The sequence below is a fragment of the Rhinopithecus bieti genome, unplaced genomic scaffold (genome assembly GCF_001698545.2).
Source record: "Rhinopithecus bieti isolate Rb0 unplaced genomic scaffold, ASM169854v2 scaffold_22040, whole genome shotgun sequence".
Taxonomy (NCBI): domain Eukaryota; kingdom Metazoa; phylum Chordata; class Mammalia; order Primates; family Cercopithecidae; genus Rhinopithecus; species Rhinopithecus bieti.
The window spans coordinates 2,489,674-2,507,837 of record NW_016811527.1 but is presented as its reverse complement, the minus strand read 5'-3'; the positions used below and the strand labels follow the sequence as shown (position 1 = coordinate 2,507,837).

The window sequence follows — 18,164 nt, the reverse complement described above, 5'->3', positions numbered from 1 at the left end:
CCTGTCTCTACTAAAATACAAAAAATTAGTTGGGTGTGGTGGTGGGCAACTGTAATCCCAGCTACTTGGAAGGCTGAGGCGGGAGAATTGCTTGAACCCGGGAGGCGGAGGTTGTGGTGAGCCAAGATCAAGCCATTGCACTCCAACCTGGGCAACAAGAGCAAAACTCCATCTCAAAAAAAAAAAAAAAAAAAAAAAATCCACAAACGTTGATGAAGACCAAGAATAAAACATGGACCTATTATTAAATTTCTCAAATTTGAATTCCTATAATGAGACAGACCTAAGTTTAAATCTTGCTATGTCATACATTAGCTATGGGACTTTGGAACAACTTAACCTTTCTGTGTCTGCATTTCCTTATCTGTAAAATGAGGATAATAATAGTACATATCCCATGGGGATGTTGTGGGGATTTAAACCAATAAAAAACATAAAGTACTTTATGAAGTATAAAAGCCTGTAGTAAACTTAATAAATGGTAGCTATCATTATTATAATAATTTTGGTTAAAGATAGTCGATCAGTTGTAAATCTACACACATTATCAATATTTGAGAGAGAGACAGAAGTCATTGGTTTTGCATAGGAGAGTCTAGGTAGGCTTCAATGAGGCATCAAGGAGCAGTCTTGAAAAATGAGCAGAACTTCAATACAAAGTGAAGAGAAAAATGCTTTAGGGGAAAGAAATGAATTTAGTATCTAGCATATTGACTTTGAGATCTTTACTGACAGCTGAAAATTTTTTCTGAATTTATTAGAAAGATTGAAGTTAGAATTGGTTGATTACTACTAAATCAATAATACTAAGATCTAAAATCACAATAATAGGATAGAATGTCAAGAAAAAATTGTAGACTGAGAACAGGCAGGGATAGGGAATATGGAGATTTAAAAGCCTAATAGAAGGGGAGTCTTTGAAGGCAGAAAAATAAGCAGAGATGAAGGAAGAGAGCAGGTTTAGAGAAAACTGATTTGTTCAAACAGGCATTGAAATGGAGCCTAAATCCCACTGGAGAACAGAGAAAGTCACTCAAATTTAACTTGGTCAGCAGTAGAGTGCAATGTGCAGTCCTCAGGGTCAAGATCTACCTGGATTCAAATCCTCCCTTTAACCCTTTCTAGCTGTGTAAACCTTAAGCAAGATATTTTTCCTCTGAAATCACAATATTCCATGTGTTTAAAATTAAAATAGTAGTATTTGTCTTGTAAGACTATTTTGAGTTTAGAATGGACTAATGTATATAAAGCACTTAGGAAATTGCCTGGATAAAGACACATACATGTGTGCACCTGGGAAGATATAAATTGGTCAATGCAAACTTGATACCAGAGAAAATAATAGAACAATCATCAAATTACTTTTCATCACTCAGAGGACTCCTAGATATTGCGTAACAATTCAAGTTAGATTTATGAACAAATAATGTCAAAGTCAGACCAATTTGATTTTCATTCTTTGAAGAATATTATACCATGTGGGTAAGAGAAAAATAAAAGATTGAATACAGCTGAACTAGCTCAGTTTTCTGTCTATCTCCATGACATTTCTATGGCTAGGCTGCAAGGAACTGTTTAGCTCAGCATTTCCCCATAAGAGTGTTTTATAGAACGTTATTGAATGGTCCATGAAGCAAATAAGTTTGGGAAACATTGGGTAAAACAGGTTGCTTTATTGTAGAACTTTTCAAATGTTTCTATTATAGTAATGTAATATGAATAGTCAGTATAGTGTACAGCATTTTTCAGACTTATCTGGCCATGGAGTGCTTTTATGGGTCATAGAATATAGCCAGAGAAGGAGAGGTATAGGTATGATATTATCTTTGCTGAAGTTATGATTCCTACATAGTGATTATTAAGTTTTAGTATCTATATATAGAAAACACGTGTTATTCCATATGGATCAGAGTTTAAAGAGTTATTTAATACTTTTATTCATGAGCTGGACAATGGGGAATCAAGAGAATCATAATTAAGCACGAAGTTGGACAGAACTGCTATTACTTGGAAGACAGAAATAAAATTCAAAGGACATCCAAAATAGAATTCTATCAAAAGAAATGAAGATCAATAAGGAGAAGAAAAATGTCTTTTCTATAAAACATAAGCTTTGTAGAAAAAGAAAGAAAAGATTTTGATATACATGTGCATGGCATTAAAAGTCCAAGAAAACACACTGGTCTTGAATAAAAGCATGATGAATAAAAATATCACAAAAGTTTTTCTGCCTCTGTTAAGTTTATTGTCATGAAAAGCATAGGGAAATATGGTGTGTCTTACAGACCGGGGTGACTATATTTTAGAGTGTTGGCCTTCTGCACACTTCTGCTTAGCTCTGCATGTTTCATACAACAGTGGTCTTGAACTGCTCTAGAATATAGGACCTCCAAAGCCAAATGACTCTCAGCAAGGTCCCATCCAGGGTATCCCTGAGTGGTGGGCTGAGTGTCTTGGGGGAGAATCTTGTCATTCCCTGATTTAATGAAGACCTCCTAGTTGTTTTGTTAAAACTTGTGAAGGTGAGCAGAAACTGATCATCCTATTTGAAAAGTATCCTGGTTGCTTGAGATTCTGCTAAATCTAGAGATTATCCAGGATGAGTGGCATTTCTAGGTCCCTGAAGAGTTGATTTTGAGGGACCGGAAGTTGTAACTTTTGTGTTCTTATGTTAGGTAGTGATATATCCTAAGTATCCCTCACAGATAACTGACTTGTAATGTACCCACTAGAGTCATGTGAGTGTGTGTGTGTGTGTACCTGTATGTATATGTGTAAGAAAAAGCCAATATGAAGTGAGAATCACAAAACTGCTGAAGGTCCTGTGCTTGACTGGGAGTACCACACTAATGAATTAGAGGACTTCCAGAGCAGGCAACCAGCTAAAGGACATGAAAACATTAGCACATAAGAATTGAAGTTGATAATGTTTAACCTGGGGAAGAAATAAAGCCAGGGTCAATATACTTCTTTTACTACTTAAAAAGAAAAAAAAAAAGGTTCGATAAGAAATAACTCTTATACCAGTTAAAACTGTCCAACAATGGACAAGACTGTCTTATGAAAAAAACTAAAAATAAATTATTTTTTGAATGCTTATTTTGTGACAGGCGTTAGGCTAAACACATTACATGTGTTAGCTTAGTCAACCGTCTAAAAATCCACATGAGGTAATAACTGTTATTATCCTCACATTAGAGATGGGAAACAGTGTTGGAGAGGTTAGCTTACTTTTTCAAGGTCACATAGCTAGTAAATGGAGAAACTGGGATTCCACCCTGGAGTCTGTGCACTAAACTACTAAATTGCTTACTTCCATCCTCAGATGCTTTAAAGCACAGTCTGAGGTGTCAGAGATTTAGTCAAAGGGGTTATTCCCATTGCAAGACTGGACCACTGCAGATCTGCAGAAAGTTTCTAAAATCCTGCATCTAATTTCTGCCATACTGATGACTGGAATATTGAATTTAACCCCTTTGGACACTGGGTCCATCCATCACCTGTCTATTTTAACATCAATGAGGAAAACATCCAAAAAGTCTAGAGAAAACCAGTAAAACTAAGGGGTAGGTGGATAATTGGACGTACAAGGAAAACTGAAACAAGTTTCATTCCTTCGGTCAGAAAGTGACTTGGTGATCTTCAATATGCAAAGGATTTGGGGTATATAAGTCATTTCCATGATGATTACAACAAGAAATCAGTTTCAATGAGAAAGCTTGGATGAAACAAGAAAGCCTTTCCAGTGACAATGTCTTGAAATCAAAACTTGGAAGTACACTTATGGGTAGAAGAACAAGATCATGTTAGAAGCTGATGCCTTCAGCAGCAGCCTTCCCTTGCTGCCTCTCCAGTGGCCTTGGCAAGTTGACCTGCCCTGAGGACGAGCCAGAATCCCAGGAAGTGTTTGTGAACTTCACTCTCTTCCAGCCTTTCCCACTAAAGAAGGAGCAGACATTAAAAAGGAAATCTGAGTCATTTTCACTTTAGGAAAGCTTTAAACTAAATTTGACAACTGTGGTCATAGGAGTTCTTAGGTAGCCAACCACAGGGTACTGCAACAAATAACTTTGCAACATCCCTTCCAAATTCATGAGTCTATGGCCCTCAACAATTGAGGAAAGGCCACAGAGTTTCCATTAATAAAATCACCTTTAAACATCAACATTTCTGCTCAACAGAGTATTAATGTATTAATTTTAGGAGCAAGAAGTCAGTTTTTTTCTTTAACAATGAAAGCAACTGAATACCCTTACAAAGAAGGATTTTTTTAAAACCTTTTGAAGGATTTCTTTCTGTTTCATAGAAATTTTATCATAATTTCATGCCCCCATACTTCATGGCTTGTTACTTGGTCCATTACTCTTACGTTTAACTTGATAAGGTCCTGGTTCCTGTGATATGAGTTCTTAGGTTTGGTTTCTCACAGCTGCTGCTTTGAAGTGCCTGATAACATTCTTACCCTTCTATGGAACCAGTGGCTTCTCAAGTTCTGATTCTCCCGTGCTCACTGTCCTGCTGCTTCTGTTAGTTCGCACTGAATGGGGACATTCTAATCTCCCCCTTTCTCTACTTTTTAAAGAGGGCAAACCTTGGGCTGTTGTAGGTAGTTAATTGGTCCATCCATGGAACTGGGCAAATTATTCAGCAAATAATCATATTTCTCTGTGAGCATGTCAGAACCTGTTGTCCTATGGGGAATCAGGGATTTCAGTGGGGGCACACACGTGGTTTCTATAAACACAGATAATGCTTGCACTCTTTCACATGTGTACAGAAATATTTTTTCTTAATGTGGTCCCCACAGGCCTACAGTCATCCTCTTTATACAAAGAGGGGCCTCTATACACAGGATCCAAAGCAGGTATGTTTCAATTGCTGGAGTTTGGAAACAGCCAAGCTTTTCACAAGACAAAGTTAGGGCCTCCCTAAAACTGTAGTGGGAAAAAAATCTTCTGGACAAAGCATCTCTCAGGATACTGAGTAGGGGAAATGGGGCTATAGACATTCAAATAACTTCTGTAAATTGTTTATGGCTAAAATTAAGTTAGGGTTGACTTTTCAAGGCCTTTGATATTTTAATAGGAAATTAATTTGGGGGAGGAAAAAATCACCCCTGTCTCATCCACTTAGAAAAAAAATTCCTTTTGTGATGTCAAGTATCATTTCCCAACACATTTGATGTGAATGTTAGATGACTGAATTTTAGAGATGATCAGAGTGCTAAAAGATGTCCACGGGAGGTAAGATAGGTACTAAAACTTTCACTGCACTTTAAAGAAGAATGAGACAACTGGTAAGAGGAATAAAATCACAATTGTAAGCAAAATGGAGAGGAACTATCACCTCATTGTGCACAGAATATGCTGTTATCAAGCAAAGTTACTCACAGGTATTTGCAGTGCCTTTGGGGATGGGGAGATAGGAGCCTGGACTCCAAGGTCGGCCCTGATAATTCTTCTTGCATTTCCCACAGTCTGGACCTGTAGTGTTGTGCTCACATTCACATGTCAGTTTGCTGTTGTCATACACACACACAGTGGCATGGAGATTACACTTGCACCTGGGCAGAGGAGAGACAAAGAGTTCATTGTCAGATAAGTTGGTCTCGGTGACCACCGAGGCTTTCCTGATCTGTCTCCGAGGGTTGTGCCTCTCAAACCATGCAGTGCTTGAGTGATACACAGAGGCATTTAGTAAGAGATAGATTTGCAGGCCCAGCCCTCAGAATGGTCCCAAAAAGAGCTGTTTGCAGGGGGCAGGGTTGTTACAGTGCAGTCTGTTCTTAATACTGCACGTTGAGAAAGCCGAGTAGCAGTCAGGTCAGTGGGGGCCTAAGCTCCTGCAAGGTAACTGTGCTCCAAAATCAAGGGGGTTCCCAGGTTCCAAAATACTATCATTTAGGAAAAGGTCTTTTTGTAATATTAACAAATCCATGACAATTTCATCTGGGCTTCCTTTGAGTTTAAAAAACAATGTTATCTTTTTTCTTTAAATAGTTAAGACAATTCTTATTTGTTTACAAAGGAAGATAACCATTAAAATAATTTGCTATTCAGACTTATTCTTAGAAACCCAAGAAATTATAATCAAGTATTCTCATTCTGCACTCTAAAATGACATTTCCTCAGATCAGAAGAGATTTTCCACCAAGGCCGCTAACAGACCCGAAGGGAGGTGAGACAGTAATCCTCAGACATCCCACTCACAACAAATCGGGGAATCACAAAGCCCTCTCAGAAACAGTCCAAATGACTCTAATAAAAGATGCCTAGAATCCTAAAGGAGAAAAAAAAGAACGCTTCATGTGGCAGTGTCTTGAAGTCATTAGCCAAGGCCTGGCCTTTGCTGCCTATGAATAAAGCCATGATATATGAGAGGCAACAATGGAATATGCAATTTCCACAAAAATGCATCTCGATGCTCGAGGTATCTGACTATAAAATTGCAATGGCTAACCTGGTATTTGTTGAGGCAGTAGAATATAAACTGTATCACACTGAGCACGAACCATATCCTCTGGAAAGGTAAAACCTATGTTGACAGAATGGCCACAACCAGAGGTCAGAATAATGTATGTGAGAAGAGATGGTCCACACATAGGAGACAACCTGGGCACCCAGGCTGGGGCGGGTAGAGAACCAAGATAGGCCAGAATCAGAACCAGAGAGAGAGAGAGAGAGACTGTGTGTGTGTGTGTGTGTGTGTGAGAGAGAGAGAGAGAGAGAGAGAAAGAGAGAGAGAGAGAGAGAGAGAGAGAGAGAGAGAGAGAGAGAGACAGAGAGAGAAATCTGGCCTCTTCCAGGAACTAGAACAAAAATATAGAAAATCAAGTTTCATAAAGACCAAAAAATATTATGGTATTTTTTTTTTCTCTCTTGGGCCAAATGCCATGAACTGGGAAAAAGAACAGAATTCTCTTTCTTAGGTAGGAAAATGAGACTCCTTAACAGCCATGTTGGCTTATCTAATGTCTGTATAGCAATGGCCAAGTTTTTCTTTAGTGCATTCATAATCTGTTTGGAATACTGACCCATACTTATGACAAGGAAAAAAACGGAATGGTTAAGACTATTACTGAATGCTATTGGGCTCTCTTTTAACTAAAAGGTGTAGTCCTAAAGCAACCACCATCTATGCAAACCTGTCTGGGAAGACCAAGCTACAGCTTCCTCGGGGGTCTATTACAATGTTTAATACTTCTTGCTACAATCTGTTCTCTGAGTACTTACGAATTATAATAAGCTTGTTCCACTTAGACACATAAATGTCACCTTTGAAAATGAACATTTGTATATTCTTTTAAAAGGTAAGATAAAAAATAATTCAGTTAAATAGGCAATGTTTAATTATGAGCTAGGTCCTATAACAATCTCCTATATGCAGGGAATTACTTGTGCTAGGTTGCTTATTAAAGAATCTTTCTCCTTCCAACATTAACACCTTTATTTATGGGTGTGTTTATATATACGGAGGATGTTTAAAACCTGAGTGATAGAAGCACCGGCTTATACTGATTTAGCACCATATCTGGTGTTAAAAATTCCAAATGAGGAAATTGAACAATGTGATCCCAAAGAATATGCTGGTTTCATGCGTGAAGACCAAGAATGCAGGGAGTAATTGTAAATTGGATTATATATCTTGTAACTGTTAATACTTTCATACTTGTAGTCACTCTGAGTTACAGGCAATTTCCATTCTCAGGACATTATATTAGCTGAGAAGATATTCTTTGAATAATAAAAGGAGGTAAAAGGAGAACAGATGAATGTTTAGTCTTATTTTTTCTCAGATTTCTTCCAATTAATGGCTCATTCTCAACTGTCCAAAAGCTTGTTTATCATTCAAGGCTCAACTCAATTCATAACCCTTATCTGAAATCCATCCTGACCACTGTACATACCCTGAGCTCTACTCTTCTGATTTCCTTACATGTGTCCGTGTGCTTGGATTGGTTGTTACTAAAGGCTTTTCATACTTACAGATTTTCTCACTCATTGCACAATTCTCTCCCACCTTAGGGTGGGGAAATATCTACTGTGTGTCTGGTCATCTTCTCCAGCTACCTCCTAAGCCCTCTCCCCTCCCTTCTTGAGTTTCCTATACTTGTCACCTCCATTCTCTTGTCTCCCACTAACTCAGTCTTTCCAAATGATCACAGCCTCCCTTGCCAAATCACCCACGAACTCCTTGTTGAAAATCCAATGGATACTTTTCCATGCCTTATTTGTTTCCTCAGGGGCTGGGACTCTGGACCATTCCCTTTCCCCTGACACTCTCCCCTCTGGATACCCAAGCTCATTTTCAGGAACCTCTTCTGCCTGTTGGCTACACATGCTGTTCTCTGTGTTCTGGCCCAGCACAGCCAGCACACTCTCTCTGTGCACTCTTATCTAGTCGTCCCTTCGATTTTTGTCTGCACTCCTTAACTTCCTTTACGTTACAAACCTTTTAAAGCAAATTCACATCATCTCCCTGACCCCAAATAAACATATTTAAAGGAATCTCAAAGTGTGAAAACATTTAAGGAGATTTGGAGATTATCTGTTACCCAAAGGGGTCAATAGAGCCCCCTCCCTCCGTTACACCACGTGAAGAATATCTAATCAAAATGCTGGTAAGTCTGGCCTCTGTATCTCCATCTCAGATCTCTCCCAGGCTTCAGACTTATTCATCAAAATGCCTCCTGGACAAATCTAACTCAATATGTCCCCAAACTAAACTCTTTGACTTCCCACCTCACCTGTTCTTCCTTTTGTGCTTTCTGTCTTAGTAAATTGTACCATCTTCCACCCAGTTAGTCAAGAATGATGCATCCCTTTCCTTTTCCTACCACATGTAATCTGGCATTACTGAGTCTCTCACCAAGCCCTGAGATTCCTCTTTGCTATGGTTTAGATATTTTGTCCCTTCCAAATCTCATGTTGAAATGTGATCTCCAGTGTTAAGAGAGGGACCTGGTGGGAGGTGTTGGAGTCATGGGGACAGATCTCTCATGAAGGCTTGGTGCCCTCATTGTGGTAACGAATGAGTTCTCATGCCATGAGTTCTTGCAAGATCTGGTGGTTTAAAAGAGTGTGGCACTTCTGCCCCCATTCTTGTTCCTGCTCTTGCCATGTGATATGCCTGCTTCCTCTTTGCCTTCCACCATGAGCGGAAGCTTCCTGAGGCCCTCACCAGAAACTGAGCAGATGCAGGCATCATGCTTCTTGTACACAGGCCACAGAACTGTGAGCCAAAATAAACCTCTTTTCTTTATAAATTACCAAGTCTTAGGTATTCCTTTGTAGCAGTGCAAATGGACTAATGCACTCTTCCTTGATTCTCTTTCAAATCCTTACAGTTCTAGCAACAATCACTTTCTTAGCTGTGATCATCATCTTTGATCTGGTTTATTACAACAACCTCTAAACAGAATTTTGTGCTCCAGGCATGCTCCTCTCTATCCAATCACAACACAATAGTCAAAAAATTTTTTTACACCAATATATTTTGGGTCACTTCTGGAACAGAACCATTGTAAAATTTCCCATTATTTTCAGGATAGAGTCCAAGCTCTGTAACATGGCTTGTAAGTTCTTTTTGCAATGAATCTCTTGCCCCTTTTCCAGCTTCATTTGTACCACTTGTAACTTTTCACTTAGTTCTTCAAACTTTGCCTTCAGGTACTCTTATAAGCTGTTTCTTCTGCCTACAGCATTCTACTCTCCTGTTCCTACCTCTTTGATCAGGATAATTCTTCCCTTCATATATTAAACTGTATGTCAGTGGCTGGCTCCTTTTTGGTATTCAAAAAGTATCTGCTGATTAACTATCTGAATGTTTCTATGGTCCACCAGGATGCCTTTTCTGTGTGCTCCTATAACATAAGGCAAGGCTAGTTGCATAATAAAGCCCATACTATCCTTACTGTAGACTGTAGGCTGTATTTTAATTGCTTATTCTGTCATCCTCACTAGAGGATAAGTTCCTGGGAGGCATCAGTCATGTCTGCTTTATTTATTGTAACATCCCTAGTGTGTATTGCTGTTCTTGGACATAATAAGTGCCTGAAAACTTAGATGATTAAGACAAATGATAATAAACAAGTAAGCTTCCTGAAAGCAGGAATGTCATACGCGTGTTCTACTATGTCTAACTTGACAATGGATTAATTAATGAAAAATCAATAGACATTGTACTAAAGTAAACACTCCATGATATGTCTTGAAAACTGCCACATGCCCTCATTGTTGGTTTTCATAACTAATATTACATTGGAGAAAGGAGACTCTATGAAATTTGTGAGATATCATAAACCCTGTTTAATTTCATTTAAACTCCAGGGGATTTATCAGATGACTGAAACCCAAAACAAGAGCTTTGTAAACAATGTTTGAAAGACCTAGGAAAAGAAGACAGCTCAGGGGAGAGAAAAAACAAAGTATTTGCATAGCATAATTATTCTGAAATGTGCCTCTTTTAGCTTCAATGTCTCATGCGAGAATGGCCACCCTGGTCCAGCTGAAGTTGGAGGAGGGGCATTGCTTGAATGTTGGCTAAAACTGTAACTTCACATCTGGTGAAGTTTTGGGTTGTCTTTGCTTAGTCACTGTAACAATTGTCATGCTGGGGCTGAACAGTGCAAGTAGAGGGTATGAGTTCTGTGCAAGAACAGTGCACGTAGAGGACACTGCCTGTGTTTGGAGATGACTCCTGTTCATTTTCCACAGCTCAGTTTATCCTCATCAGCCCCATTCCAATCAGAGGCGAAAACCTGTTATTTAGAGCCCTTGCCAGAGTGGCTCTTCCTCCAATCGGGAAAAAAAAAAAAAAGATTTCACAACGCTGGGAGATTGCTGTCAATTCCTCGTGCTGTGACCTCCGGCCTCATGATGGGTAGAGGGCCGACTTCTGTGACATCTCACTCTTCTCTGACATATTCATTATCCATTCTCATGGTCATCCAGCTCCCATGTCTATATATCCTGTTGCTTTAGGTGGGGGAGGACTGGACAAATGGAGACCTAAAAGACTCTGCTAGCAGTCACATGTCTGATGTTCTCGAGAGCCAAGTCTATTCACCGATTCTGTTTACACCCACAGAATTCATGCCTAGGCATTGCAGATAGAACTAATTGACCTGCATGTTCCTTGAAGATTTACTTGTGTGCAAGTGACAAATGGCAGACATTGCCAAATAAGGGTGTCACTAAGACAGACTTCAAAAAAAAAAAAAAAGTGAGCTCTAATCTGTGATGCAAACTTTACGAACGCCAGTGTGTTCTCGCTTTCAACCAGATCTGCACTTCCTGTATTTTAGTGACCAGCTGTCATGAGTCAATTTAATCTTGCTTATAAAAATGCTCCAACATTTAGTTCTGTACCACCTGCCAGTAGGTATGAAAAACCTATACCGTCTGGCTCATTTTTTATTTTTTTATAACTTAATATATCTATTCTGGGAAGTCTGTTATCTGCCGGAATTTCCTGTGAGCTAGAGGTCCATATAGCTTATTACTAATGTTCCAAATAGAGGTACTGAGACAAAGAAATTAAAAAATGTTCTTTGTGAAGGAAAACAGGAGTGCAGGCCAGGCTTGCTTTCGTGCATTCAGAGTTTTGGTCACTTTTGTGCCATAGGAGGAGTCGCCATGAAGTGCATGAAGTTTAGCTTAGGGGCCCTTTCAGGGCTCTGAGGAGGACCCTAACAATATGTTCACATGGTAATACACTTTGGTATAATTTACTCAAGTAAGATATTTATTTATTTTATTAATGAGGGTTTTCCTTAATGAGGCCCCTTGGGTCCCTGCACCCCCAAAGGAAGAAAGTTTTAGGCATTCCAAAATGTGGATCATCCTCTGCTTGCACTTCTTCCCTTGGATTGGCACTAGCTATACAAATGCTTTTAGAGAATGTGTTAGCACAAATATTGGAGCTTGTAAATATCTTTTTAAAAGAGTGAGACATTATACAGTGCCTGTCACATTATTTTTCTGTCTCTGCAGCCACCTTGACTTTTGACTTTCTTTACATAGACACATGAATTTCCAGTTCCCACCTTAACACATTACTTGAAATGGGAGATATGCAGCAACATAACTTAGAGTTTATGAGTTACGACACTGGGACACTGAAAAGGACAGTCTGAGTTCAAATCCCTCCTTTGCCATTTACTTACTGTAAGGCCAGGATAAGTAACTTAACAAACCAACAACTAAACAGAGCTAACATTGTCTGAATAATTCTAAGCACCTGGCGTTGTGCTAATTGCTTTTTGCATTTTTCACATATTATTTCATACCAAGCTCACAATAATCCCATGAGACCTGCACTAATGATTACAGATGATCATGCATTTGAATATTGAGGTGTTCTGAATCCCAGCTGGTACAAGATGGAGCAGGGATTTAGACCATGGGCAGCCTGCCTCCAGAACTTTGCTCTTACAGCTGCAGAGGACATTCACTCTTCCTGAGTACAGCTAAAATTCAGCTGCCTTTTCTGTAAAACAAGGGCAGAATATGGAGGGGTTTCAAAGGACGGTTGTGGGGCTTGAAGCACATGATGCATGTAAGCCCTTAAGACAGTATCTGACGCAAAGTTCTTAACAAATGTTAGTTTCCATTATTATTTCTATAGTTACTATCTCTAATACTATGGACATGGGCTGTCTGATTCATTCTGTGGGCATTAATTAATGGGATAGTCTATGGATAGCACCATGAGAAGTCGCATAGGAATTCGAACAGAAGGCAACATATAGTCCTAATCCCCAAGAACATAGAATCTGTTGAGTAGAGAAGATGAAACATATACAGAATAACTACAGACCATAAACAGAGTAATACCCTCTGTATCTAATCATGACAATATAACAAAGTAGGGTAGGGACACTATGTTGTCTCTTCAGTGATGATGATGCCTTTGCACTGAACAGTCAGAGGGAGACAGTCTCTACTACTGAAGGCAAGTGGAAAAAAGAGGGCCAACAATTACCAAGGCCCTTCATATACCTGGAAGTGTAATAGATGCTTTATGCACATTATTTCACCTCATTCTCATTATCACTCTGAGAAGGAGGTAAAATCACCTGTTATTTTCAGATGTGGAAAGTGTGGCTGAGAGCAGTAAAGTAACTTGCTCAAAGAAACACATTGCTGGTAAGTGGCAGCCTTGAGTTAATTCCAAAGGCTGGATCTTTCTAGGACAACACTCTGTCTGAGATTAGAACTAAGCAATCTGGTTCATATAACAATTAGACTCAATATTCTAATGTTGCTAATCAATGTGTGGTCCGTGGACCAGCAGCTTCTGTATCACCAGAGGGCTTGTTAGAAATCTCAGGCCTCCTATGGGCTTACTAAAGCAGAATCTGCAATGTTAACAAGATTTCACAATGACTAAATGCACAGTAAGTCTTGAGAAACACTGTAGAGCTCACCAGTATGTCAGAGTTCTGATGAACAGAAAAACTAAAATATGGGTGAGGCTTATGCAACCCTCTCCCTTCCACCAGAATTCTGTTGGAAAATTTTTGGCTCAAACTGGCTTAGCACTAAGGTTCTAGCTGTACTAACAAACTGAACTGATTATTTTGTTGGAAATTCTGTCATATCTACTGATTGGTGCATTCATACAATAATTGAACAATTTAACTATATCAAAATAGTTTGCACTTAGTGTTTAAAATGGCACTTATGTTTAGAACATATTAGGAATGCTAACAGCTGATTTATAAAATGACAAATAACCCAATTAGAAAATGGGTGAAGAATCAGAACAGATATTTTGTGAAGACGATATACAAATAGCCAATAAGCACATGAAAAAAAATGCTCAACATCATTTGTCGTTAAGGGAAATGCAAATCAAAATGACAATGAGATACTGATTCACACTAGGATGGCTATATAAAAGAAAGATGGATGATAACAAATGCTGCAAGAAATGTGAAGAAATTGGAATCCTCAGAGATTGCTATTGGGAGTATAAAATGTGTTTTACACTTTCAGAGTGGTACAGCCATTTTGGAAAATAGTCTGGCAGATACAGTTACTACATGACCCATAAATTTTACATCTAGGTATTTATCCAAGAGAACTGAAAACATGTCCACATAAAACTTGTAAGCAAATGTTAAAAGCAACATTATTCATAATAGCCAAAAAGTGAACACAACCCAATGTCCATGAACTGATGAGTAGATAGACAAAATACAGTATAACCATTCAATGGAATATTATTCTGCCATAAAAAAGAATGAAGTACTGATACATGCTATAGCATGAATTAACCTTGGAAGCATTGTGCTATATGAAAAATGTCAGACACAAAAGGTCATGTAATATATGATTTCCTGCTGGGAGTGGTCGCTCACGCCTGTAATCCCAGAACTTTGGGAGTCTGAGGCGGGTGGATCACTTGAGGTCAGGAGTTCAAGACCAGCCTGACCAACATGGCAAAACCCTATCTCTACTAAAAATACAAAAAAATTTAGTTGGGCATGGTGGCCGGTGATTGTAATCCCAGCTACTTGGAGGGCTGAGACAGGAGAATCGCTTGAATCCAAGAGGCGGAGGCTGCAGTGAGCCAAGATTGTGCCATTGACCTCCAGCCTGGGCAACAAGAGTAAAACCCCATCTCAAAGGAAGAAAAAAAAAATATATATGTGTGTATATATACACACATATACGTGTGTGTATATATATGTATTTTTGTGTGTATATATATGTATTATATTTATTCTGGGCATTTCATATGAAGGAAACCATATATATAGATATGGTTTATATATATAACCATGTACACACACACATACACACACACATATATGGTTTCCTTCATATGAAATGCCCAGAATATGCAAGTCTATAGAGACAGAAAGTAGATTAGAGGATGCCAGGAGATGGGGAGAGGGGTAAGAGGGGCACATGGGGAGTGACCGTTGATGGATAGGGGCTTTCTTTTTGAGTGATAAAAATGTTCTGGAATTAGATAGTGGCGATGGTTGCACAACATTTTGAATATACTAAAAACCAAACCACTGAATTGTACATTAAAAAAAAAAACAACAAAATTCTTAAAAGTATGCCATTTGGCCGGGCGCGGTGGCTCAAGCCTGTAATCCCAGCACTTTGGGAGGCTGAGACGGGTGGATCACGAGGTCAGGAGATTGCCTGGCCTACACGGTGAAACCCCATCTCTACTAAAAAATACAAAAAACTAGCTGGGCGAGATGGCGGGCGCCTGTAGTCCCAGCTACTCGGGAGGCTGAGGCAGGAGAATGGCGTAAACCCGGGAGGCGGAGCTTGCAGTGAGCCGAGATCGCGCCACTGCACTCCAGCCTGGGTGACAGAGCGAGACTCCGTCTCAAAAAAAAAAAAAAAAAAAAAAAAAGTATGCCGTTTATCCAAAATAGAATAGAAAACAGTGGATAAGAGTTTCAGCCCTGGAATCATATAGCCCTGCTGCAGCAGGAAGTTTAGGCAAGTTCCTTAAGCTCAATTTACTTACTCTGTAAAATGAGGATAATAAGATACCTACCAAAGGGGTTGTTAGGAGCATTAAATGATATGACACAATGAGGCCAAGACTGGTAATTGATATATAGTCTTTTTTTTCCCTCACAACAGCACAGTTTTAGCTGGGTACACAGTCACCAGTATAAAGACAACACCTCTCAACACCTTCTCTAGCTAGGTGTAGCCATATGACTATGTTCTGGCCAATGGGATACTAGCAGGCATGGCGTCTGTGACACTTATTCCTCAATTTTTCATTTATTTCCCAGAATAAGAACACAGTGTGGAGCCAACATGGACGACATGGACTATGGCAGAGACCAGAGAGTGGTGGCATGGCGGTGAGAGGACTGAATCCCAGCCCTCAGACAACTTCCATTGTAGTTAGAGAATGTGTGTCCAAGTGGGTATATGGAGCAGAGGTCATGATCCCAGCCCTAGGGCACTGTTAAAATGAGTCTGTCTTCACACAACTGATATCTGAACACAGGGCCTGGTATATATTAATCATGTAATAAATATAAGCTATTATTATCACTTGTATCATTAAGTACAATATTACAGCAAAAGCCTAGATCATGAAATGTCAAATGTGCCTGGCCTGATCCTGATACCAGAGGAAAGAGAAGACTCCGATCTGTTCAGCATTCTATGATTCCTTTCTTTATTAATAAAAACCCAGAGTTTGACAGTAGTTATCACTGCTAAACAAAATGTTTTAGAAGATGTATTTTTCCAAAATATGCAGTGACCAAAATTTAATGTGAAAGAGATATCTTCTTATAACTTTTTGAAAGCAGCCACATGTCAACAGACCAACAAAGATGACAACAGCCAATTTGCATATGAACTCCTGTATTATAGGAGAAGCACACATGAAAGAAGGAGCATTAGGGCTCTAAGCAGCCTCTCTGCAAAACGAAAGGCCAGGTTTCAATAGAGTTCTTGAGCTCATTCTTTCACAAATGTAATGAGTACCTAATATGACTCCTGGTGGATGGGATTTTCTTGTCTTGAGCTCTGTTTGAGAAAATTATCTTCGGAAACTGACTGGTATAGACTAAAACGAAAAAACAAACAGAGAAATCTACTGCTATACCGTTTCCTCTGGGAATGTAAACTAAAAACTCAGATTTTGATCATTTCTTTATGGACAGTGGGATCTTATGGTCATATATATGTCATATATATATCGTGTGTGGGGGTGTGTGTGTGTATGGCAGTTGGGTTGCCCCAAAAGTTGATGGAACAAGGACCAGAAAGTCTTCTTGTACATTTAGGCAATAAATGAGTTAGACATCTTGGTATTTAAAAATATTATCTAAAAGTTCCATTTAAACCTTACTTGAGACTCTAAACTTGAGTATAGTGAAGCATCACATTACATGATTCAGTAAACTACTGGTTCTTTTAGGTAATAGTAAAAGTAGCCCTGTTCTATTTCCAGGCTTGCAAGGGAGGCTAGAGTACCATGACTATAAAATGAAAATAGGAGCTTATAAGTTTGAGATCATGAACTGTCCAATATTGGTGCAGGAATATGATGGTGCTCTGTGACCATTTGCTAAACTCACGAGGAATCTGGTTAGATAGGGAGTGCTGAAGGACAAAAGACATAACAAGATAATTACTACAATCCAGATTGCAACCGTTCTCCACAAAATCAATCTATCCGAAGACTGGAAGGCAAAGGGCTTGTTAAATTAAAACTAAGTTAACCCAAGGCCAATAAGCAATTAACAGCATTAACAAAACTAGATGCTTAATATATGCACAGGTGTGGTAAACTTTTATATTCTACGTCCTTTTGAAGAAACAGAAAATTTAGGGTTTTCCAGCCCCAGAAATACAAATGAGCAACGTTCAAGTAACCAGAGTCTATAAGAGGAACAGGGCAACATAGTGTTAAGAGCTTGGACTCTGGTGATAAAAGGGGCTGAGTTCAAGTCCTGGCTCTCTCATTAACCTGCTGGGTATGTCCAAATGAGTCTCAGTTTCCTTCCGTGTAACACAGGACTATTATTATTAGATATAATGTAGGACTGCTATGAAGATGAATAAAATAGTCCTAGAGCTTATAAAGATTTTTGATATATTCAAGCTATTTTCACACATATTCATCCCATTCTGTGGTTTATGGTAACTAACTTCTATATTAGATCTCTTTCTTTTTTTCTCTTTATAGAACCACAAAAGTGAAATGTTTCTTTCACTTAGGTTTTTATTTCCAATTTGACGTGAACTATACCATGATAATTTCTTATATATTTCCTTGCATTAAACGATATAATTTTTTTAGGGGAAACTGTGAGAAAAGAAAAATACAGCAGGAATAAACCTAATGCTCTCTTGGGTTTTGCAAAGCCACAGAGTTCAGGCAGGCTCTGGCTAGAGAGCTGTGAGCCATCTAACTCCATAGCCCTCCTCTATCAGGCTAGATTATCAGGTAAGGTTTGGATATCTCTTAAATATGTATACTTGTCTACTTAAAAAAGGTATTATTTCATCAAATGGTTATATTACACTCTGATTAGAGATGGATCGGGCTGAGTAAATAGCTTTATGACTAGGAATTTCAAAACGTCAAATCTGTGTAAAAGAATACTACACTCCAGCAACTTTATTCCATACTTTTAGTTTTTACTACAAAATTTG

The 18,164-nt window shown here is 38.8% G+C and overlaps 1 protein-coding gene across 7 annotated transcripts in view; it reads right to left on the bottom strand.

Moving 5' to 3' along the window:
* NTNG1 (netrin G1) overlaps positions 1-18,164 on the bottom strand; it is a 369,148-nt gene that overhangs the window by 90,603 nt on the left and 260,381 nt on the right. For all 7 annotated transcript variants that reach the window (XM_017893973.1, XM_017893978.1, XM_017893976.1 and 4 more), the window contains exon 4: positions 5,391-5,563. In XM_017893973.1, coding sequence (XP_017749462.1) covers positions 5,391-5,563 — 173 coding nt within the window. The remainder of the gene's footprint in view (positions 1-5,390; positions 5,564-18,164) is intronic.